This window comes from Mercenaria mercenaria, chromosome 1, assembly GCF_021730395.1.
Source record: "Mercenaria mercenaria strain notata chromosome 1, MADL_Memer_1, whole genome shotgun sequence".
Taxonomy (NCBI): domain Eukaryota; kingdom Metazoa; phylum Mollusca; class Bivalvia; order Venerida; family Veneridae; genus Mercenaria; species Mercenaria mercenaria.
Genome location: NC_069361.1, coordinates 88,594,472 through 88,611,365, shown reverse-complemented (window position 1 = coordinate 88,611,365; position 16,894 = coordinate 88,594,472). Strand labels below are relative to the sequence as shown.

Here is a 16,894-nt window from a genome sequence, read left to right as displayed (position 1 = left end):
CTATGTTGGTTTTCTCATGGTGCGGCTCAATTTATTATGAAAAGATCAAGCAGTAACAAAACTCAGTATGAATAACATTTTATTAAGTCAGTTATCATGTTTTTTTTTACAATAATTTCCTACTGACAATCTTAAAATATCATTTTAACACATGAGATAGAATAAAAACTGATCATTATGTAAAAAATACAGTAGCAGAAGAACACAAAAATTTCGCAAATATACACAATTATCAAAATTATGTTAAAATAAATAACAAGTGACATTGTAGTCAGTCATTCACTCACAATATATTAACAAGCATACATGCATTAACAATTAAAATTCAATTTTCACAAGACTAAGACAAAGCTTTCATAAGCAGGTCTATTATATTATTGCTTTGTATGTTGTTTTACAACAAGAGAACCACAAGTCCTTCGTCACTCACCTAAGAAAGAAGTAACTCTTGGTCTGTATAGTTTATTACTGCTTGAACAATGGTGCTTAAATTATGACCTAGTCTGAACAAACTTTTGGTAAAATTTATAGAGAGATTAGGCTGCTACTTGTATGACCTTGACACCTACCATTTGACATTTCCTTGATAAGAAACAAAACCAGCCGAAAGTGACTTTGCTACATATGTAAATTGTTGATAGACAGACAGACAGGTGGAGCACAGTGACAATGCCTAAATGAGCTAAAGCTCAAGTGGAGCACAGTGACAATGCCTAAATGAGCTAAAAGCTCAGATGGAGCACAGTGACAATGCCTAAATGAGCTAAAAGCACAGATTGAGCACAGTGACAATGCCTAAATGAGCTAAAAGCTCAGGTGGAGCACTGTGAGTGACAATGTCTAAAAGCTCAGGTGGAGCACAGTGACAATGCCTAAATGAGCTAAAGCTCAGATGGAGCACAGTGACAATGCCTAAATGAGCTAAAGCTCAGGTGGAGCACAGTGACAATGCCTAAATGAGCTAAAAGCTTAGATGGAGCACAGTGACAATGCCTAGATGAGCTAAAGTTCAGGTGGAGCACAGCGACAATGCCTAAATGAGCGTAAAGCTCAGATGGAGCACAGTGACAATGCCTAAATGAGCTAAAGCTCAGGTGGAGCACAGTGACAATGCCTAAATGAGCTAAAGCTCAGGTGGAGCACAGTGACAATGCCTAAATGAGCTAAAAGCTCAGGTGGAGCACAGTGACAATGCCTAAATGAGCAAAAAGCTCAGGTGAGCAAAACAAGTTTTACATCATCTTGAGGCTTCAAAAACAGAAACAATTTACTTTCTAACTATATTTACATATCAATATGTCTAAAAGTAAAGAAAGGCAGTAGAATGGGAGAAAACATATACACTGATATTTACTCCCAGGTATTTCTAATCCTCTAGCTTAATTTTATAAAAAATCTTCAAGCGAGGAAAAAATGTAAAAACAAAATTGTGTATACTGTATAAAATTAATTGTCCATAAAAAAGTTTTAAGAACTATCTACTTGCTATATAAAAAATCAACATATTAATCAACATATTAATAGAGTACAATAAGAGAGAAAATTGTTACTTTTTTCGTTAAAGCTTTCGTAACAAACTAACTGTTACTTTTTTCAAAATAACTCTCACATGATTTCTGACAAAAAGTATATTTCAAATTTTCAAAATGGCTCCAACATATATATAGTTTTTAATTAAAATGGCTGTGACATGGTTTCTGATAAAATGTGTATCTCAGCACCTACTTTAAATTACATGCATTGCTTAAACTTGTGTTCACAGGACACAGATGCCTCCATCTTTTACTTAAGTTTACTGCAGAACAAACCTAAAAGTCTAAACAAAAAGCACAACTGGTAAGGAAGATTGTGTTATTCTAATGTGCTTATATACTGATGTGTTTATATACAAACAGGCATGGGTGACAGTTAATGTCTGAGAGAGGGTATCAGACAACAAATACATGTTGCTATTTCATAATAAAAATCTAACAGTATATCTAAAATATGTGTTAATCAATTTATACAATGACCCCTTTAACTGAGTGTTTGTACACTAATATTCTTATACTGCAGATAAAGAAATGTAAAGTAGCACAGATTTTTCACATCTGTTAATTTCAAGGGACAAAATAGCTCAATTTTAGCACTGACCTGACTTAAAAAGCTCTGAAATGCCAATAAATAAATTCCTAATATATTTATCTAAAAGGTTCTCTTTTAACTTACTTTGCAGAACATCATATAATCAATAATTACGAGACATAGAGGCAGGATCCTACCCCAGATGTCACAGGAATGTTTTGCCCAAGTGTTTTTTTTTTTAGCTTCTGGCTACGTCCCTATTATAAATAGCAACATTTCAACAATTTGTTTAGGAATGAATTTACTTGTTACTAAAATTTAGGTAACTCCTTTAAGTTATGTATCATCAAATCAAACATGCCTTTATTGTTGAAATGCGTGCATGTGGAACATAACAGAGGCAGACTTCGTTGTATTTAAATAAACCTGGAATACAGAATACTTTCTATTTCCAGTATAGGCCAACTGTCATATGGGCATATATCATTCAGCAGTTCTGACATATTACAACAATTAACAAATACACAATTTACTTCAAATTAGTAAACCCTAGTGAAAAAACATGACTCTGGACTACAATTTAGAAATATATGAATAAATGATGAAATGGAACAGCCTAGTTTCTTACTTAATCATAACTCTCACATTCAGCTAACACATGGTAAGTAACAGAGTTGGATGTAATATTTGTGACACATACATCAGTATACGTTTGATTTAAGGAACCTTAATTCCAAAACAATTGGTATCAAAATTGCAGTAATTACAATTTATTTTTCAATCTGAAAGCTAGGACAATTTTCCCAATAAGAATAAGGTATGATTACCTTACTTTCTCAAACATTTAATGTCAAAGTGCAGTTAACTTTTAATTGCTTCCTGTATATTCTTTGATGAAACGATTGGAACAACTAACATGTATGTAACAATAACGATTTTTTAAGTGCTAACAGTACCAAATTTTTGACGTCAATTTCTTTAAAAAGCTTAAGGTACCAAAGTCATGACAAAACCTGTAGGTTCTTCAAGTGCTTGAGGTACTACAGCCATGACATTAGGCTCTTCAAGTGCTTAAGGTACTACAGCCATGACATCAGGCTCTTCAAGTGCTTAAGGTACTACAGCCATGACATCAGGCTCTTCAAGTGCTTAAGGTACTACAGCCATGACATTAGGCTCTTCAAGTGCTTAAGGTACTACAGCCATGACATTAGGCCCTTCAAGTGCTTAAGGTACTACAGCCATGACATTAGGCTCTTCAAGTGCTTAAGGTACTACAGCCATGACATTAGGCTCTTCAAGTGCTTAAGGTATCACAGCCATGACATTAGGCTCTTCAAGTGCTTAAGTTACCACAGGCATGACAATATGTACTACAAAGGCTTAAGGTACCACAGCCATGACATTAAGTTCTTCAAGTTATTAAGGTACCTAAGTCACAACAATAGGCTTAAGCCATGACAACAAGCTCTTCAAGTGTTTTAGGTACCACAGCCACGACAATAGGCTCCTTGAGTGCTTAAGGTACAACAGCGATGACATTAGGTTCTTCAAGTACTCAAGGTACGGCAGCCATGACATCAGGTTCTTCCAGTGCTTAAGGTACTTCAGCCATGACAATAGGCTCTTCAAGTGCTTAAGGTACCTCAGCCATTACAATAGGTTCTTCAAGTTCCTAAGGTACCACAGCCATGACAACAAGCTCTTCAAGTGCTTAAGGTACCACAGACATGACAATAGGCTCCGCAAGTTTTTAAGGTACCACAGACATGACAATAGGCTCCGCAAGTGCTTAAGGTACCACAGACATGACATTAGGCTCCGCAAGTGCTTAAGGTACCACAGACATGACATTAAGCTCTTCAAGTGCTTAAGGTACCACAGCCATGACAATAGGCTCCTCAAGTGTTAAAGGTACAACAGCTGAGCCAATGGGTTCTTCAAGTGCTTAAGGTCACAGGGATTCGTCACATGCTATGATAGACTTTTAAATGTTTTTTTTAATGAAATTCAAGAACTAATTTGTAAAAAAAAATAAACAAATCACACATAAACATATATAAAGAGTCTCTTTATATAAAATTATATCATGTTTTATGTGTGATGTGTGATATTTGTTTACAAATCAGTTCTTGAATTTCATTAAAAAAAAAACATTTAAAAGTTTATCATAGCATGTTGAGGAGTCCCTGTGCTTAAGGTACCACAGCCATGGCAATAAGCTCTCCAAGTGCATAACATACCACTGCCACAGCCATGATACCACAGCCTTAAGTGGATAAGGTACCACATAGTTTCTTTAAATTCTTAAAACTGGGAAGTCATGACAGTAGTTTCTTTAACCTTTAGCCTGCTGGCGGCAAATAATTTTGCCTTTGCGACCCGTGCAGACCAAGATCAGCCTGCACATCCATGCAGTCTGATCATGGTCTGCACTGTCCGCTATTCAGTCAGTAAATTTTCAGTGAACACCCCATTGAATGATAAGTGGTACTACCCAGATTGAATGATGGACCAGTCCATTTTAGAAATATAGCAGGGTAAAGGTTAAGTGCTTAAAATGCCACAATTATGACAATTGTTTGTTTTCCAACAGTCATATGTTTCAAGAAGCTAAATTACATGTTAGCAAAACTTAAGGTAACCCATTTCTAGTAAGTTCTCATGGAACACTGGTTTATGATGTAAGTTGACTCGAATACTTGAGGTATCACAGTACTACAGTCATGACAACAGTGGCTTTATATAATTTATTACTGGATGAAATCCATCATTTTACAGGTGAATATTAACTTTTAATGAAAAGACATAAAAGTACAGAAAACTACAAAATGTAACAAATGATCTATTTTATTTAGCCTGACAAGTTTCATATCTGATACTGACAGCACCAATACATGTATAAACAGTTATTGTTAACTTTGTACATAATTTCCACCATAAAGATTTCTACTAGTACACATTTACATTCACCTTACTTCTTTGAAAACTGCCTAAAACTTAAAGGTAAAAAGGTAATTTAAAGAAATAGTGAAGAAGAGCTCGTAGATCACGAAATGCCCCCCTTGATGCATTCAGTAACTGCACAAGGAACAGAAATTATTTGGTCACTGTGCACTGGACATTTGACATACTCACCTCAAATCAATAATTATGGGTCATTTACCAGTCAATATTACCTCTGTATCAATTGTGATCTTTCACCAAAGCATTCTCTAGTTATTTGGCAAAAAAATTACTGTTCTGCATCAATATGACCTTGACCTTTGACCTACTGACCTCAGAATCAATAGGGGTCATCTGTTGGTCATGATCAACCTCCCTATTAACTTTCGTCATCCTAGGCCTAAGCGTTCTTGAGTTATCATCTGGAATCTGTTTAACTGTTCCGGGTCACTTTGACCTTGACCTTTGACCTACTGACCTCAAAACCATTAGAGGTCAACTGCTGGTCATGACCAACCTCTCTATCAACTTTCATGATCCTAGGCCCAAGCGTTCTTGAGTTATCATCTGGACACCATTTAACTGTTCCAGTACACTGTGACCTTGACCTTTGACCTACTGACCTCAAAATCAATAGGGGTCATCTGCTGGTCATGACCAACCTCCCAATCAACTTTCATGATCCTAGGCCTAAGTGTTCTTGAGTTATCATCCGGAAACTGTTTAACTGTTCCGGGTCAATGTGACTTTGATCTTTGACCTACTGATCTCAAAATCAATAGAGGTCTTCTGCTGGTCAGAAACAACCTCTCTATCAACTTTCATGATCCTAGGCCCAAGCGTTCTTGAGTTATTATCTGGAAACCATTTAACTGTTCCGGGTCACTGTGACCTTGACCTTTGACCTACTGACTTCAAAATCAATAGGGGTCATCCGCTGGTCATGATCAACCTCCCTATCAACTTTCAGGCCCAAGCGTTCTCGAGTTATCATCTGGAAACCAGTTGGTCTACATACCGACATCTGCAAAACAATATACCCCCTCCTTCTTCGAAGGGGGGCAAAATTAAAGAGTTAAAACAAGACTATTGACCAGCAATAGAAGTCCCTTAATGGAAGAGGAATTTGTCATATTTGCTGCCATAGGAACCTTATTTTTTATAATGAAACTTAAATGAAGGATTTTCATATTCTCCAAAAATATGCATCATCTATGAACAAGCTTCCAAATCAAATCATATGCACATTCTCTATATTACTTTCTATCTATGTCCCAAGTTTCATAAAAAAATCTGTTGTATTTTTTAAGTTATGGCTTTTTGTCTTAGTTTCAGGAATAAATTGTTTTCAGTTATCGCAGACTTCCACTTTTTGTCATAGTTTTGGACTATTTAATGCCATAGCAATCACATTTGTGGCCATAACGATGAAATAAAGATGTAAATATTCTCTGTATTTTCATCTATCCATCATGTTTAATGCAAAACTGTCTAATCGCAGGATCCCACTTTGTGTGAGAAACGGATGGAGGGCAAACTATAAATGAAACATGGAAGGGGAATAATTAACCCTTATCATGCTGGACAAAACTGATTCTGCCTTTACGACCAGTGTAGATCATGATCAGCCTGCACATCTGTGAAGTCTGATCATGATCTGCACTGATTGCCATTCGATCAGTATTCTTTTGGTAAACACCCCTTTTAACAGTTTATGGTACTGTCCACATTGAATGGACAAGTTCATTATAGAAATTTAGCAGGGTAAGGGTTAAATGGCACAAGTAATTCAGCAAATGACAAAACTATGGTATGTTTTTTTTTTCAATGGGTCAAAGTTTGTTTTACTTCCAAACAGAAATTTAACTGAATTCTTGTATTTCAGATCCAACTTACTGCAAGCACAAAATACAAAGTCAACACTGTCCAACAATACATATGAGTATTACTGCAAATATCAAATTATTTAACAAGAAATAAAAGTTGTTGCTTTTTGTTTACTGGTAATGATTTTAGCACCATTACTGAGATAGTTCTTCCAGATGAATGCTGTCACCCTGGTGCTATATCCTGGTAACTGTATGTTACTACAGGGACAGATACTATAGTCTATAACTAAGGTAACAAATTAACTGAAATATTTCAAGACAGTAATAACCGTTAAATTATAAATTCTTCAAGGATCTTGATGGTAAGAAAAAAATCCAACTGAAACCTCACTTGGCAAAATACTTAAAATAACAACAAAAGAAAAAAGTATGTATACCGGTACATAAATTAAATTTACTTTAACACCTTTCTGAGGGATAAAAACGTTAAACTTACCAAAAAAAAAAAAAATCTGTAAAAAGTTGTTTACAGATCCTATCAAAATACATGAGAACATGGGTTTCAATTAACATTCTGTACTACTTAAAAAACCATGTATCTAGCCATGCATACAATGCAGCCCATGCATGTGGTTTTAATTTGGACTACTGCCAGCCGGGGAATTGTTGACATGCACAAAATCACAGCCCGATGATGTCATAATGCTGTCATTTTTCTAATCTCCAGCGGTACCAAACGCTTCTTACTCTGCAACGAAATTCACATCACGATTTAATCTGTTATTCTTCAAAATTAAAACCCCATCAGTTACATCAGATGGAACCAAGTACTGGATTTCACTCAGAATATGTGATCACAGATGTTCAGGGGGAAAAAAATCTGTATAAATTCACAATGGTTCTTAGTGAGCATCCATTTGTTTAACAAGGAATATCAAAGTAAGAAAAATTGTGACCTTAAGTCACAAAAATGTCAGTACCACTTACTGCACTATCTAAAACATCTTGGCAGTTTCTGATTCAATATTAACCAGAATTTCTAAGAATATAAGGGACATAACTAATAGAATATTTCTGACACAGCCATGCACCCTGTGAAAAATGATGTGGGTGATTATGGAATAATTATTTTAAGCTTACATCAATCTATTAAATATTAACAGAGAACTACAGATGCTTTTGAGAAAAGCATATATCTCCCACAACTGCCTAATCATCTGAATAGTAGTATATGAGACAACCATGCACCAAGACCTCAACTGCCCTATCAGACTTTCATTGCTTTGATTATCAGAAAACAAGTTTAAAGGGCCATAATTCTGAAGTGCCTGGGCTGATCTGACTAGTTATCGAAGTTGGACGAGGATTTATTGGCAAACACATTTTATTCAAGTTTGGTGAAGATCGGATGAGAAATGTTGGACTTAGAGTGCGGACAAGATTTGTGACAGACACAAACACACACACAGACAGAAGTAAATCAATATGTCTCCCACACCACTGTGTGGTGGGAGACATAAATAGTATCTGTGTATCAAAACTTTAATATGAAATTCTAAATGTAAAGGCGGACACACTTAATGAAATATTGGTATGAGAGTTACTGCCCTTTTGTCATATGAAGAGGAATTTGAAGCAAATCCATCAAGTAATAACAGCGATAAAGTGGCAGTGCATTAAAACTTTAACTTCAGCTGTGGATGTGGACATAAACCACAACAATGATGGCATTGCCAGGGCAAGTAAGATAGCTTTCCATATATTTTTATAGTCAAGCTAAAAATGATTTGATGGTTTGTGCTGTTGTGTTTGTTCATGTTGCATGTTATATGTATCAACAACAAGAGGGCCATGATGGCCCTATATTGCTCACCTGAGTACCATTGTTCTTAATGATCAGATCGAGTTTTGACATAGATCACATAGGCATACACATTAAATATCATCAGGATAAATATTTTCTTGTAACAGTCCCTTTTGACCTATGGGTCACGTACTAGTCAGGGCCAATCTCCATACCAAGTTTGAGGGTCCTAGGCTCAAAAGCTGCATTTTTGTACTAGCATGACTATTCCTTACCCTGGAAGACTTAAATAACATTTAAAACCAATCTCATTAGAAGCTGCTAACGTATATTCATTTACATAAAAAATAAAGGGAGGTAATTTGTCATAAATTCAGTCAATATGTATCTAAACTGATTGTCCAAGTCCATGTGATGGCATAAATGAAATTTCAGATCAGTATCTTCATTAGTTACAGAGATATACCCATTTTAATTTGAAACAAAGGGAGGTAATTTGATATAAAATCAGTCCATACTCATCTACCCTGATTGTCTCAGTCCAACTTATGACAATAATGAAATTTCAAATGAGTCATATAAATACTCACTGAGATATATCAATTTTTCTTAAAATCAGGGGAAGTAATCATGCATTGGTATATGCATGTAGAAGATACAGAGTACAAGCCTTTACAACAATATATTAGAAAAGTAAGTAAAAGTAGAAATTTCTTACCATGGAAGACATAAATAACGTTTCAAACCAATTTCATTAGAAGCTGCTAGGTATATTTATTTACATAAAAAATAAAGGGAGGTAAATTGTCATAAATTCAGTCAATATGTATCTTCACTGATTGTCCAAGTCCATCTGATGGCATAAATGAAATTTCAGATCAGTATCTTCATTATGTACGGAGATATACCCATTTTAATTTGAAATAAAGGGAGGTGATTTGACATAAAATCAGTCCATAGTTATCTACCCTGATTGTCTCGGTCCAACTAATGACAATACTGAAACTTCAAATGAGTCCTATAGGTACTTATTGATATAAATCCATTTTGATTAAAATCAAGGGAAGTAATCAATATAAAATAACTCCAGAACCTATGACTGAATCTGACAGAATCCAAGATTTATTGTTGTTGAAGATATTTTGCAAGTTTGTATCAAATCAAACCATAAATGAAGTCTCTTTATGGCTGCTGCAAAAGCCAAAATAGCAAATTTTGGACCTTTAAGGGGCCATAACTCTGGAACCCATGATGGGATATGGCCAGTTTTCGAAAAGAACCAAGATATTATGCCAGTACAAGTTGTGTGAAAGTTTGATTAAAGTTGATTGCAAAATGTTGTCTCTATCGTGTTCACAAGCAAAAAATAGTAAATTTTGGCCTATGGGGTCATAACACTGAAACCCATGATGAGATCTGGCCAGTTTTCGAAAGCAACTGAGATATTATGCCAATGCAAGTTGTGTGCAAGTTTTATTAAAGTTGATTGCAAACTGTGGTCTCTATCGTGTTCACAAGAAATTGTGAACGGACGACAGACGACGGACGAGGGCGATCACAAAAGCTCACCTTGTCACTACGTGACAGGTGAGCTAAAAAGAAATCTAGAAAAAGATAGAATGAAAAGTAAAATATTAACAAACAAATATGCCCCCACCATTATGGCCTATCAGAGGTCAGTAGGTTTGTAATTTTGTATGCTGTGACCTTGCCCTTAACAAATAACCTCAGAAACAACTGGGATTATCCAGTAATTACAGGCAATCATCCTATGAAAACTTGACAGCAACAGCAGCCTTTGATTATTGAGCAAAAAACATTTTAAGGCAAGAGATCACTATGATCTTGACCGTTGACCTATCCTTTGAAGTTTGGCCTTTTTCTGACTATTCACCAAAATAATAAGGCTCATCTATTGACCACAGGCGATTGTTCTACAAAGTTTGATAATTGTAGGCCAAAGCATTTTTTGACTGTTGAGCAGAAACCATTTTTAGTCTCCAGGTCAATGTGACTTTGACTTTTGACCTACTGACTCCCAAGACAATAGGGATCATCTACTTACCACAGGCAATAACATTATGAAGTTTAACCTTTGACATATCAACCCCCAAAACAGAAGGGTCATCTACTGACTGCAATCATTCTATGAAGTTGAACGAAAGCAGACCAAAGCATTCTTTTGTTATTGAGCAGAAAGTTTCAAGTCTTGAGGTTACAGTGATCTTGACCTTTGACTTACTAACCCCTAAAACAATTGGGGTCATTAGTTTACCACAAGCAATCATATAATGAAGCTGTGAGGGTTATTGGTCAGAGACAAAAAATTTCTAATGATCTATCGATGGATGAACCAACAGAACAGCTGACAGACTTGACAATAAACAAAACAATACACACCCTCTTCTTTAAGTGTGTGTGTAGGTGGGTGGGGGGTGAAGTTCTGTTATAAATAATAAGGGACAGCTATCTTCTGTTCATATTCCATATAACTGGCAAGACATTAAAAAGTTCGCACACTCATACCAACCGAACCATTTTCAGTTAGTCTTCTTAAAAGATCATGATTGTGACGTAATACTTACTTTTTACAAACAATATGTCAGAAAACTTGAAATGGTTATTAAAAGTATATTAAATGTATGTATTCATACAAGGTGAAGAAAGATATGTTTGTGGATAGAAATGGCAATAAAGTGACAAACAATGCTGGATAGGTAAACTACTATGATAAAACCAGTCTTTAAAAAGAAAATAAAATAAGCTGGTTTAATGGTATTTGTAAATTAAACATGCATTACAATGAATAAGTTCCCTGTAACCCTGCATGCTCACATCTGAACTAGATATCTCTCATCTCTATTGCAATCTTACCAATTACCTCTTACAACATAATAAACTAAAATATTTGCACTGATAGCATACTGGGACACAAACACACACACATATAATACACATGTCATATGCATGTGTGTAAAATAACCCAAGATATTGTCAATATTTTTGGATTGTAAGTCATACTGATATAGCTAATAGTCCAGGTCATGTGGTTACTTTCTATCTTTTAATGGTAGAGGAAAAAACCAAGTGCTGCTATGCGTATAATGTTTGGCAGTGATGGGCACTTTGGTAGAACCACTAAGCTTCAGTAAGCCAGCATGATGGCTTCCTCACGTAACAACGGAAACAGGATTGAAGGTGGGGATGGGGGCAAGTAATCTGGTCAGCTGCCTTAACATTCAAGTCACTAAGACCCTATGGTAAACATGGACATACTTCTTGACAAAGTAAGGAAATATGATAAATTACAATCATTTAAATCCAAATTTTGTAATACTGTGTCATTAGGGCATTTTTTAACATGTAAATTCAAAAATATATCACATGCCTGTGATAAAGGTATATCTTAGAAACTTACCAGTGAAACAGATACAGTGACATTGTCACATTGTGCATTAAAACAAGTGCTTCACATATAGGGTGTCTAGACAAAGGTGAGACAAAACTTTAACAAAACACATTCATAATAATGCAGCTAAAATCTCTTCTGAGTGCAGCTGTTTCTAGGGATTTTATATTGTTACGTGCAACCCTGTATGTAGTGATGAGTACAAATTTCTTAGTGAAACCCATTCTGAGTTATTACATCTGTACAATAAATACATTTAATTTCACTCTAGACAGGCTGCACTGCACTTAAGAAATAATAAAATTGTTCCTTTACTTTATCAGTTAATAAAATACAGGCAGAATTGTATTAACAAAATCATTTGCTCATAACATATAACACGGATGATTTGATTTTCATCTGACTAACTGCCTGTGTTTTCTGACTAACTGCCTGTGTTTTATTCACTGGTAAAACAAATGAACATAGATCCATTAATTGTGCAAATATTTAGTACATTTATGTCATTAGAGCACAGCAGCTGTTGCATCATATTTTAGCTCATAAACCTTAAACATCAACAGGTTACATGTCCCTATTAGAATGCATTGCATACCAGAATTTTGACGTGACCTTACAATGCACACAGTATTTGTGAAACAAAGAAATTTGCAAAGGTTTTGTAGCCCCAGTGATATTGTCTTAACTTGTGTATGACGTCACACTGTCTGGACATCATCCCTGATTTGTACCTTAGTAAACTTCCTTATGAGGATTTCTGCACAGGCCAAAACATGTTTAATGCTCCCACCATGAAACAATATGAGATTTTATTGGCACCATACAATGGCAATGGAGGTAGAATCTCTAGGTTATAATCTGAAGGGGTAACATGTTACTGCCAATTATATCTCATCATAGAATAATATTCACCTTGTCTTCATATATGTTTATATAGGAATTATTGTGGATAATAACAGAATATTAAAACATGGAAACCCTAGGGACACTAAGGGCAATTCATACAAAGATATCCTACAAGCACAGGAGTCTGAAATTCTATCAGTAAGACTCCAGAGGTCTATCTTTTAATAAATATACCCTATATATAAAATAAACACCCTGCATTACCCACCTCCTCTCTTTCTATATATATAGAGTATATTTTCTTTTTAAAGATAGACTTCAGGAGTCTTACTGATAGACTTTCAGACTCCTGTGCCTACAAGTAAGCAATCTCTATGCTATCTACTAAATAAAAATATATCACATTCATCTAGAGGTAATACAGAGCAAAACAAGTCAAGCAGGAATGGCAGTCAAATAAATAAAAATCTTCATTCAAACATTCTTTGTTAAATTACATTCTCAGCATAAATAAGTCTTTTATACCTTTAAAAATTAAAAAGTTTATGATACTGTAAAGTTAAAATAGGATAGTACATGCAAATTAACCCTGAAAATAAGAAAATAAAACTGGAACTAAGTTGCTCACCTAAGCAAGTAGATGGAGCTGCAAATAACTTTTTAAAGAATGATTCATAGATGCTACAATATGGACTCAAAGAGGTAGCCTATTGAAAAGTTCTTGAGAAAAAAGTTGACAGTTTTTGTTTTTCCTAACTTCAAGTTCACTGGAAAATCTGAATAAAGCAGATCTCTTAACATGAATGTTGGGTGAAGGCTTCCAACACATTGACAGGCAGTATAGATTCTATGTTTGTTGATTATCAGGTGTATGTCTGTATTTTGGAATCATTGAACAAATCAGAAAACGGTCCTTTCAAGACTGTAACAGACTGTATCAAACTTTACAAAAGACATGCTGTTTACATAAGTTTACATTAACAAGTAGGATAATGGATTGTGGAGTACCTATCTTAATCAACAGTAAATAATAACCAATGCACTCGGTGAAATATTTAAAAATCAAATGGTACAACAGTAGGTTTCTACTTTTTAGTAAAAAAAAACCTTTAAACATGTTATGACATAAATGACTTTATCAGTCAACAATTCAAACTTCTGCAACAACAAAGCCAACAAAACATAAACAAAATAAGAATAGCATTCTTGTTCCCATTTTCATTTTACTTAACCGTTACCTTGCTAAATTTCTAAAATGGACTGGTCCATCATTGAATTTGGGCAAAACCATTTATTATTCAAAGGGGTTTTAATTGAAAATTTACAAACTGAACAGCGAACAGTACAGACCATAATCAGACTGCACGGATTTGCAGGCTGATCTTGGTCGGCACTGGTCGCAACGGCAGAATCAGTTACCACCAGCAGGCTAAGGTTAAGACAGGAATTTGTCTCGAGTAATCTTATTTTAAACAATTAAAATAAAACTGCACTCTATAAACAATAAATACAGTGTCTTTCAACATTTTAAAAAGAAATGCCTTTTCACACATTTCATTCTAGCTTTTGGCTTTAATGTGCAATGATAGACATCTAAGATTTTTTTAAACCCAAACGATAATAAATGTTCAGTATCTAAAAATAGAAAGTATCTCCATAAAAATCTATAATACTTATTTTTGGTGTTTACAACCAGTGGCACTGCAGGAAAAATAGACAAACTTCAATTTCATGCAGTTAAAATCTTCAAAGCCCATCCAAGAAAGTACATTAGTCATCAATTATCAATAAGATATTGCAAATATGCAAAAGGTGATGTACAATTATAAGCAAAAACTAGACGTAATTAACATATCATGATGATGGCAGATGCAAGAATTTTACAAAATGTACAAAAGTAAATCATTCAAAAAAGACAAAAACAATGAGTTGTGGAAAGTGATGTTTTTAGAATTATGTCTTGACCACAAAACATTTATCTACATAGACAGTTGAAACTCGATATACAGAACTTGCTTATATAAAAATTCTGGCCATCTCAAAGACATGTTCAAGTCCGGTCCCGAAAACACATGTACAAAATATCATTTTAAGTTGAATTTCTGTTATCTGTAAGTAAAATGCTTGATCCCTTGGAAAATTGTGATACAGAGTTTCAACTGCATTAGAAAACCCAAATTTCAAACAACTTCTGTTCAAATGTCTAACGTACATTTTTTTCAAAATGTCAAGCAAATAAGACTCTGCTGACAGACGATGTGAATACTTTACCAGATGGCGGTGTTTCAAATGTCCTTGGTAAAACCATTATAGAGAATGTATGCGCAATCTTTTAAAACTTAAAAGCCTGCAGTTTTCATCAGAACTAGCCAGAAAAAGGACTATTGGAATTAGTGCTTTATTTACATGTGACACACATGCAACAGAATGTCAGGCCAGATTCAAATATTTTTTGGCACAAAGAAATAAGCTCTTCATTTAAACAGGTGGACAGATTTCCAAATTAAAATTCCCTGAACTGTTGATGCCAGTGAAAAACATACTTCAAAACAATATTATCCTCATGAGATTTTTTTCTCTTCAAACAACCTCTCTAATCCAGCGTCAGCCAAAATGTAAGAAGTTTTCAGCTTCAGTAAGTTTTTGAATTATTAGGATTTCTATACCTAGGCTGAGATTTGTCCAAAAAATACTCTACTGACTGTTTAGATAAGAGTGGCATTTCCTTACCCCATTTAAATGGGCGTGGTAGGTTTATTTGCTCAGCATTCCGTAATTTTCCTGGCAAAAATTGTGCACAAGCAAAGCAATGACTTACTTAAATAAAAGTAGTCCGAGACAACTGTATGACATGCAGTACGTGATAACATTATCTCACATCAGTATTTTATTCAGAAACTCAGTCTGATCAGTGAGAAAACATTCTATGGTGAAAAAAGATGAGATTTGTGCTTAAAACAGGAACTACAATGATGACACTACGGCAGTTAAGTGCTCAAAAACTATAACAAATGACAACTATGATTAAAGTCTAAAACTGTCCAAAATATTGTAAACAAGACATAATGCAGTTAGAAAGTAGTATTCATTTTAAATTTAAAAAGTAATATTCTGATATTGAAAAGTACAGATCATGCAATATGATGATTCATCAAAGAAAGAATTTGACAGTTAAATTTTTATTCAGACGAAAACATTCAGACTAAAACCATATCAATTCAAACCAAATAGTATAATTATGGCTGCAGAGTGCTTTGAACTATATTATGTTATTATTGTAGCTCTGAGGCCATGACTTCAATAACAAAAAACTGGGAAAGTCAAGCACTCAAAACTATAATAACACTATATCAGTTGAATGAGTACAACTCTAATAACACTATGGCAGTTGTGTGCTCATGGTGTGTGGACAAAATCTTCTCCTGACAAAATGCCCCTATACTCACTTTGCATATGCAGATGAAATCCATGAAATATTTTTCAGATATAATTATGTCAAAATGAATATTTCAATGTCCAAAAATAGAAAATAATAGCTTACATAGAATCTATACTGATGTTTTTTTCCACATTTCTAATTTGAACCTGTAAAGGTGAGAGCAAGGGGATATGTCTGCCTATGAAAAGCTAACCATGGGAGACTCTGTCAGGGATTTTATCCTAGGTTTAGTGCTCATATCTAGTCAGTTCTGCAGCTGGTAACTCAAAACTACGACAACATGTTGTCAGTTTGTGTGTAAACAACTACAATAATATTATGACAGTTGAGTTCAAACAAGAATGGCACTAGCAGTAAAAAAGATGGCAGAAAGACGACAAAGGATGACATCCTAGCAGGGTACACGAAGTCAGGTATGCTTGAACGTGAAGTTGCTCGCTATGGATGGCAAGAGTAATCTTACTTTTTTCCTTGTGCCACTTAAATAGTCTTTATACATATCTGAACGTACATATCTGCCATAACTATCACTTTTCATTAGTTTGAATATGTGGTCC

At 34.7% G+C, this 16,894-nt stretch overlaps 1 protein-coding gene across 4 annotated transcripts in view; it reads right to left on the bottom strand.

Annotated features, from left to right (window-relative positions):
* Nucleotides 1-62: 62 nt before the first annotated feature.
* Nucleotides 63-16,894, bottom strand: part of LOC123564532 (regulator of G-protein signaling 7-like) — a 116,478-nt gene continuing 99,646 nt past the window's right edge. For 2 of the 4 annotated variants that reach the window (XM_053516596.1, XM_053516613.1), the window contains exons 16-17: nucleotides 16,801-16,893; nucleotides 63-7,587 (exon numbers count right to left, since the gene is read on the bottom strand). In XM_053516596.1, the coding sequence (XP_053372571.1) occupies nucleotides 7,537-7,587; nucleotides 16,801-16,893 (144 nt within the window). In that variant the 3' untranslated portion in view covers nucleotides 63-7,536. Of the gene's footprint in view, nucleotide 16,894 lies in introns of all 4 variants that reach the window. The other 2 variants (XM_053516588.1, XM_053516604.1) reach the window with 1 other exon arrangement.